At 40.0% G+C, this 8,931-nt stretch overlaps 1 protein-coding gene across 2 annotated transcripts; it reads left to right on the top strand.

Moving 5' to 3' along the window:
• The first annotated feature begins 79 nt into the window (after positions 1–79).
• On the top strand, positions 80–6,505 carry LOC5505972. Of its 2 annotated transcripts, XM_032374349.2 has the most exons (5): positions 80–547; positions 2,037–3,641; positions 4,025–4,365; positions 4,934–5,113; positions 5,871–6,505. In XM_032374349.2, exons 1-4 carry the CDS (start codon positions 286–288, stop codon positions 5,084–5,086), a joined length of 2,361 nt encoding a protein of 786 aa, XP_032230240.1. In that variant the 5' UTR covers positions 80–285; the 3' UTR covers positions 5,087–5,113; positions 5,871–6,505. The 2 variants fall into 2 exon arrangements, with proteins under 2 accessions (XP_032230240.1, XP_001626725.1); XM_001626675.3 differs by having other exon boundaries at positions 4,934–6,505.
• Positions 6,506–8,931: the final 2,426 nt, after the last annotated feature.

The following is an 8,931-nucleotide window of genomic DNA, read 5'->3' as shown; positions in this document are numbered from 1 at the left end:
ATTTGCACAATACCATTAAATTAAATCGATTCGATATAATCTGTTCTATGAATCAGTATTACCCTTTGCGGCTTGAAATTTGTATTATATCTTTTATGATTTTGATCTCAAAATCTTCGTAAATTTCCGAAACTATCCACAGGGAACCCAAATCATAAATGCTGACAAGTTGTAATGCAGAAATGCAATGTGGCCATTGCTCTGTGAAGACATGAAATCGCCGTCGTATTTCTCCGCGATTTTTGCCCGATAAGCACAAACTCTTTGAACCTACAACCAGCAGCCATGGAACCCCGAATTGACCCTTTTCGATCGCTCATTCTTTCGATTGCAAACGATTGCACGGATGAAGACGTAACGAACATGAAGTTTTTGTGCGTTGACACTCTTCCCGAAGGACACCTAGAGTCGGTTGCCACTGCAAGGGACCTTTTCACCGAACTTATGCACAATTGTTATTTAAGTAAGGATAAGAGAGACTGTCTAGCTTCGCTTTTATATCACATTGGAAGGCACGACCTACGAAACCGCCTACTTGGCAAGCAAGGTAAGGAAAGATGTGTAAAAATGAACGTCAAAAGACGATCTCGAATTCTCCTAATCTTATTGTCCGTCTTCTTCAAATATTATTTATTTTCTTCTAGAATAAACCTCCAGCTTATTCGTACACCTCGTAAAAATTCATGTGCGAAATTTCCGATCTGTTGTATCGAGAGTCCGTTTTAAAGGGGAAATTATTTTGATTTGGAAATTTAAGACGCTTCGTGAAATAACATCCTACGAATGGGAAAATGTAACAAAAAAGCCTGTAACAAAATTCGGATTGCTCTAAGTTGACTTTTGATAATTTTTTTAAGCGTGTTTATTATGGTGTAGTTTCAAAGTTACAAAATACTAGGGTAAATGATGTCAGAAGAATGTTTTGAGTTAAAATTCCTTATAATTATTGTATAAATTACTACGCAGACCTTTCAGAGCCTTTAAAAATGAAAATACACGTCCAATTAATTGCGATCGATTATTTATGCGACAGCGTCTTCAATAAGCGAAAAAGACATTTGAGAAATCATTTCTTGCATGATTTCTGTCCCTATCATCCTCGGAAACCCAGTGATTTTATGAGAGGAAAATACCCCTGGGTTTCCTAGGATGTGTCCCTCTGCGTTTATCAGATGAAGAGAAAGCCATTGGAGTGCATTTTGAAACAAACACTTTGACGAATTTCTCGACCTCTGCACTGAATTGGCTTTTGTTTTAAATATGAAATTGATGACCGCTTCAGTGTAGCTAAAATATCATTGTTTTATTCTTTGCCCATAGTGGTTGCCCTGTCAAAAATGGCAGGCTAATTTTGTGAATGTACCGATTGACTGATTAGGCTAACATATAACTTCACAGTGACTAGTGTCGTGGATAGTGCTTCATATAGTACCCATTTGCCAAAATTTGTATAATGCACCATTCACTGAATTGATACTAGTTTTTAGCAACAAATAGATAATAGTTTTTTTTCTTTTTATTATAATTGCTAAGCCATATATGTAAATGCTCTAATTAGTTTCTACTGGTCATTTCTTTTTTTCTTTTTTTTATATTGGGGGAGGGGGAGGGGGGAGAAGGGCATATGCTCCCAGTGCCCCACCCCCTGCTACATCCTTGTAAGGATAGACTTAGGTGGGATAAAAAAACAGTTGAGTATGTTTTTTTTATTTAGCCATGCCTTGTGAAGGCACAAGGGTCAGTGGATTTTAGTGAGCTAAAATATAATGTTCTGTTAATCAATAATGTTAGTCATACATCCCACTTTGTTTGATTAATTGTAATTAACTTTCAAAATCTAGCCTTTTATCGGTAAGATAAGTAAGAACTCCAAGCATTTTGCAGAACTATAGCGTACGTGAAAAACATAAACTATTTCTCTCAAGGATTTTTTTCTAAAAATGTTGTTGCTTTTTAAAATGTTGTATGATTCCAGTATTGTTTATTATACATGCAGACGTGTCTTCATTTTTGTTGCTTATTTTTTGTCTTCTCAGAAACTACTTTAACCTTGGCATTTCAACACTGGGGAGGTCTTCCAGCAAAAGTTCCCAACTTTGTTGGCAGAGAATCTGAGTGCCAGGCCGTTTTCACAAAGTTGACCACTGGCCCTTGTCAAATTGTCACCATCACTGGTCCGCCCGGATTTGGAAAATCTTGTGTAGCAATTCATGTTGCCCATGAGCTATTCTCTCTAGGGATTTGTGTCTACTACCTCTCACTGCGGAACTGTAGCTCTTTGTCTTGCATGGCTAACCAGCTTCTAGGAGCTCTAGGCATTATAGCCAGTCCAAAGCCAGTGGAACAAGCCATGCATTGTGTCATGGAACTAACAAAGGACACTGTGATTGTCCTGGATAATGCTGAAGACATGCTTGTAGAAGAAGTCAGAGACCCATTCTGTAATTATGTAGAAACAATTGCTGTAAGAGCAATGCATGTTAGACTCTTGGTGACATCAAGACTTTGCATGATGTTCTTCACAGTGGAGTCATTCTCATTAGTGTTAACAGCATTGGAGCCAGAGCATGCTAAGACTCTTCTACAGAAAAGTGATCCTAACTGCCTAGAAAGTCGTGATGCTGATTTACTGGTTGAATACTGCGGTGGAGTACCTCTTGTTCTACGCACAACAGCTGCACTTCTGGCAAAATCGATCAATCCCAAAGCTCTAATTATGGAATTTCAGAAGAGTCCAGTAACAGCTCTGAAGAACTTCAATCTTATGACACTCTCCTCTGACCATCAGATTTTCCAATGCCTGAACATAAGCTTTTGTCGCTTGAGTCCTGAGCTCCAGATAGACTTGATTTCGCTTTCTCTTTATCCAACCACATTTGTTGCTGCTGATGTGTATTATCTTCTAACAGATCACTCCGAGTTGACAACCCAGCTCCACCTACAAGACCTTGTAGACAACTCTCTTCTCCAGTTTGACCCAGTTTCAAAACAATACGCCATGCATGGAGTTATTCAAGCATTTTGCATGGATAAAGCCAGAAGCAAAGATTTCGAACTCAGCTACCAGCATGCAAAGAAGGTGTTCAACCTTCACTACCTGGATCTGCTGAAGGAGCTCTATAACATTTATCATACTAAGGATTCAAGTGTTGCTGGCAAAAAGTTTCTCATTAACCGACGTAACATCCGACAAGCCATGCAAGATGCTGTCCACGATCCTGAACTCGAGGAAGCATGCATCGACTTTGCCAACGAGGTTTCACCTTTTCTCGCTAAAGCTTTCCGAAAAGAGAAGTTCCTAGCTGTCTACGGTGTCTACAGAGAAAAGTGCAAAGAGAGAGGTGACCTGAAGAGGTACAGCGACTGTTTGACGTCGGAGGCGTACTGTATCTTGTCCTATTGCGCTTGTTACATGCCTTGCCCGCCTGCTGTGAAGAAGTTTAAGAAAGCTAACGAGATTCAAACGGAACTTGGGGACGAGTCCAGCTCTATTCGCGCGCTTTGTCTCAGTAAGCTTGGAAAGTGCTTCGCTCAAGTACAGGAGCTGGATAAAGGGGTGATGATGATCAAAAAGGCGATTGCTATCCGTGAAACGCAGGGTGATGAGATCTTTCTTGCCGTGGCGTACAAGGATCTGGCAGGTAATATGCGCGTTGTAAGATTCAAGTGCATACAGTTTCATTCTTGGTTCTAAAACATTGTGTAAAAGTTGTTGAGCATGCCGGATATTGCTTCTCGACGTTAAATCTAAGCCTAACAAATCTCTAAAAAAATCGTTTGTAGTTATTTTGGTGGACTTACTGTGCTCTGCACAGCGGTTTCTTCCTTTGGAACGCGAAGGGGAACGCAAGTACAGACTCCTCGCTCTGGTCCGAGCATATTGTTTATGGCTCACACACACACAAAAAAAAAATATTAGATATATCAGGCAGTTTGCGCTATCGACAATCTGAACAATTTTTTTGCCAGCAGCAATGAACGACTAAGAATATTGCAAACTCATTGTTAATCTATGTTTCAATAGCCGCATATTCATTCAACAACCAGCACAACACTGCCAACACCCTGCGTCATGAGAAGGTCCTCCCCGTATATCTTCGTCACCTAGGCGACCACCCCTACACAGCCACCCTCATGGACGACATGGGCACTGCTTACACTGCACTTGGCGATTACGTCAATGCGCACGGCTGCTTGCAAGAAGCTTTGCGCATGCGCATCAAGGCCTTGGGTGACCACCATGAGACAGCAAGGTCATACCATGACCTTGGGGTTGTGTTGGTTGCGAGGTGTAGATATAACGAGGCGCTGGCTGCGTTTAGAGAGGCGCTCAGGATACAGGAGAAGGTTCTAGGGGCACACCAGGTATGCTTTTGATGTTCATAATGACGTTGTTGTTTTTATTATCGCTGTCTTCGGAACCTCGCATCGCAAAGTGATGGAGCGTATTGCGAAAATTTAATAAAAATAGCCTGCTCTTTGGCGTTGGTTCTTTCGTTATGCGGAATAAGCTATACATCGAGTCACGGCCTCAATTTTGTCCCATTTAGCTGTCCGCCCTAGCCTTTGAAATGGCTCAACCAACAGCCGTTAGCGCACCACGCGCGCGCCTCGCGGGGTATGAATATGAAGAGCGGGGGAAATTATCTTAAAACCAGGACACTAGCCGCAACAACTACGAAAAAATAGTACCACCACTAAACAAAACATAATCACCACTTACATTCCAGTGTTGAATTTTGAAGTTGCTTCATACAGCGGACAAAATTGCAGCCATGTTATTTGCAACTCCTGGTAAAGAAATAACTGTCTCGGCCTTCTTGTTATTTAAACCTGAACTTTCCAGAAATTTTTAATTCCATTTCAAGTTTTATAGTAGCACAATTAGGATCACAGTGTTGGCCTTATATCTGTCTTAAACTTTACTCTGTAGGAAACTGTGAGGTCGCACCACGAAATTGCACGTGTGCTAAACATTCTGGGACGCGATGGCGAGGCTCTTGCCGAAGACAAGAGAGCTGCTGAAGCCGAGGAACAGGCAGAAGAATTCTGTGACCATTCCGAGTCTAATGCTTATAAGGGATAGACAGACTTGCAAAAACCAGTTTGACAGGTATGAGAAACAGGTTAGACAGGACAAAAACAGGCCAGTCACGTGATAATCATGGTCCGTGGTTATTCACGTTTGAGTGAAATGGACAATATGCATGCAATAGAAAAGGGTACCCACACATAAGAAGTTACACTAAGGAAAAAGACATGGCCGGCATTCCTGGTTGAGATATAATAGTAAATATTTTGATAGTATTTAGTAGGGATGAAAATATAAAATCTAATTAAGATTTAAATTCTTATCTTTTCCCATAAGCAAGACGTTAAACTATAATAGTCTCGGTAATATATCATTCCTACAAGTGAAATCCATTTTATAAATCTTATAAAGTTATTTGCGTAAACAACTAAGAATAATTCACAAGTCATACATTGAAAGTTTTATAGATTCATGATAAAATTTGATAAAATGAACAGCTAAACCTACCTTTTCAAAGGGACTCGAAAGAGCTGTCTTCTTGTATTCGTGTTCTCCAAAGATTTCGAACCGGTCACCCTGGCCGTTTTAAAGGGTTAATGTGCAAAAAAAAAAAAAAAAAAAATGCGATATGATCATGTGCGTACACAGGGGGGTACGCATACTTATTAAGGAATCTTCAAATACTATGGTTTTTTCATATGATACCTATGACTGCGCACCCCCCTCCCCTGCCAATCCTGGGTACGTGTCTGATTATAAACTTTCAATAACTACTGCACATGTAGAAGTGGCGTGAATGTTTTTTTACATGGACCCAAAATTCTCCCCTCTTCCACAGTTAGCGACAACTTCATTAATCATCACTGGGAGCGAACAACACAGGTAGCCCATCACTAGAAGACCACAACACAGGTAGCCCATCACTAGGAGCGCACGACACAGGTAGCCCATTACTAGGAGCGCACAACACATATAGACCATTACTAGGAGCGCACAACACAGATAACCCATTACTAGGAGCGCACAACACAGGTAACCCATTACTAGGAGGGCACAATACAGATAGCCCATTACTAGGAGCGCACAACTGGAACATAACATTGTCTTGACTTGGTCTTGACTGAACCTGTTCACAGACGGGCAAATTCAACACAGGTAGCCCATGTTCGCGGTGAGTATAGGAGATCAAAGAGAGTTTGTATGAGTATTGTTTTGTACTCAGACTGGTGCGTTACTGTAGCGCCATTAAGTTTGTCTGATGTGTTTTAAAGACACAGTCACCCTTTATGCTGATTCTTTTATCATCAATTGTGAAGTCGTGATTATCTGAGCAATAAACTATGTAGTAAATATCAACAATCGAATTTGTACCAGTTTTCCGAACTCAATCTTGTAGATGTCGACATATTCAATCTTTATCTTTAATTATGGTAAAGTGAAGAAAGAACTGAAATAAACGAGCAATTTTTAATACTCTGAGAACTCTTGTCAATAACTTACAACTGCTAAACCGTTTCCTGGCTTCCGTCATTCAAACTAATTATATTTTGATATTTTGGATCTTTGAGTAGTCAGTAGCTTGCGAAGATGTGGGGTGATTGTAAACCATTTCAGTGCTGGCCGATAAAAACGGTTCGTGGATTTTAAATGACTGAAGCCAGAAACCTATTTATCTTTTGGGAGTTTTCGACGAGACTCTTCATTATATTGAAAGCCGCAGTAAAACTGTATCAAATTGGCTCCGTAGCCCCCCCCCCCCCCTCTTTTTGAAAAACCCGTATCTGAGACTCATGCTTCATCATATTCAATGCGAATGCATGGGAATTAATAAAGTCGATTGTTTTCTCTTTATTTGCAGCATTTGCATCGAATAAGGCTCATGGATGCGCATGCAAATTAAGATAAAACAACCGACTACGTTCGTGCGTGCATTTGCATTTGGAACGGTACATGAAAAGAACGGCGTCTAAACCATAAACTAAGCCTAAAGAGTTGATTCAACCTTTTGCGCCCTCTGGCCACGGATACAACAGTGACAAGACTTGATGCTAAAGTACATTTTTAATGGAACATATCGTAGCAGCGAACGGTTCCTTTATCTTATGGTCGTAACCAAGGCAGTGCCAGCAATACTGGGCGAATGTTCGCGCCGTTCGCACCAGGCTGTACGCATGCGTTAGGACCAGCGGTCTTTGCGGTCCCTACGGCTAGCTCGTCGAGCGAGGCTTCGAGCAGTGGTCTTTACACACATACTAGTCAGGGAGGGGGATCCAGGATTTCCCGGTTGAGGGGGAGGGGGGCAATTGTGCACAATTGGGGGCAATAATAAGATAGAACTGGATAACATGGCGGGAGTGAGTTTGTTTATTAAAAGAAACCCTTAAACCGATTTGCAACTGCTAATTGTGTTTTACTCAATATAGCAATTTTTAGCAATTTTCCCATGTTTCGGTCTGAGTCAGTCGATTCTTTTCTGCGGATATGCAATCCCCTTGAAAACGGCTGTAATGGGAGGGCCATTCTGTACAATTATCGAATGAATTATATTCGATTAGGGGTTCGACGTATTCTACTATTCTTTCAATTTCCACAGAAGAATTTCAGTTGTTTTATTATTTGTAGCCTTATCTGGAAGTCCGTACATATTATACCGCAATTTGCCATGCAAAAGTGTACTAGAATTTAGTGTCCTTGCTTCTCTAAATACAACGACAGTCTTAAAAGCTTCAGATCCAGATATTGAAGATATAAACTCGACTTCTATTTTATCTACATTGCCCATAATCATTATTGTTGATAATTTTAATTAGTACCCCGAAAAAACAACGTATCATAATGCCAGCACGCACGTCAACGATTTGAACTTTGTGGTTGCGAATAACGACTGTTTTGCTCCCAAATGCTTTATTGATGGGACTTGGCAGAAATGAAATTTTGCCGAAAAAGTCAGGGAGGAATCTTTGTTTGAATAAAAAATGACTTAACATGGAATAGTCTTTTAGTTGTAGAAGTTTAAGTTGTGTGTTGCAGGTTATAAAAAATGACGAAACGATAATGGTTGGAAAGCTATAATAGGAGCTGGAGAAACTGGAAGAAATTATTCGAGTGGAATGTAAGAGTTACTTAGAGAAATAAAAACAGCGTTATACATTGTGTACATTCTTTTTCTATATAAGAACGTCTAATTTTCTGTTGAGGCTGGGCCGTTCTTACTTTTGGGACGATGTTCTTAAATTTTAGTGTATATAAGAATATATTACCCAATGAACGCATCTGGACTTAAAAATATTGGTGAAATCTCAGGCTGGACGTTCTTATAAAAACGAAAGAGACAATGACTACATATTGTTCTTACTTATTTGGCCAGTATAGTTAAAAATAAATTTGTTATGCACAAGATAATTTGCGCTGCTAGATTTATCAGCAATGTTTTTTCCGTTTTTGATCGTTTCATTTTATTGGTTTAACAAACTCGCCTAGGGGGCTGGCTTTGTGTTCATCTTCTTGTGGCTAGGTTTATATCTTGGAACGAATAACCCGAAATTCGCTGTGTTAGTCTCACTGTTGACTTGTGTAAATTGATATTAAGACCAATATATCATCAACCATCCTTGCAGGCGAAGATAAATAACCACCTTTGCGTCGGTGGCCCTATTTACTTTTTCCCTAAATTGACCAAGACAAAACACGAGATTAGCAAAGGCATTAAGAGTATAAAAAAGCCTTAAATTGAAAAGTTTGGCATGAAAAATTGATGAAATACACGAATGTCTGTCCTTTGTTTGTACGATTTCCGAGAACAAAGATTTTAGCCGATCTTAAATGCAATACCATTTAAACACTTGAAAAGAAAAGAAGCCATTGTTTTCACATTTTTGTAGTTGTGTTTTGGTGATGCC

This window comes from Nematostella vectensis, chromosome 5 (assembly GCF_932526225.1).
Source record: "Nematostella vectensis chromosome 5, jaNemVect1.1, whole genome shotgun sequence".
Lineage (NCBI taxonomy): Eukaryota > Metazoa > Cnidaria > Anthozoa > Actiniaria > Edwardsiidae > Nematostella > Nematostella vectensis.
This window is presented reverse-complemented; position numbering and strand designations above follow the sequence as displayed.

Coding starts and splice junctions, on each gene's coding strand:
- LOC5505972 (XM_032374349.2), top strand. CDS start 286: ATGGAACCCCGAATTGACCCTTTTCGATCGCTCATTCTTTCGATTGCA. Junction 548..2,036: donor CCGCCTACTTGGCAAGCAAG/GTAAGGAAAGAT, acceptor TTGTCTTCTCAG/AAACTACTTTAACCTTGGCA. Junction 3,642..4,024: donor GGCGTACAAGGATCTGGCAG/GTAATATGCGCG, acceptor ATGTTTCAATAG/CCGCATATTCATTCAACAAC.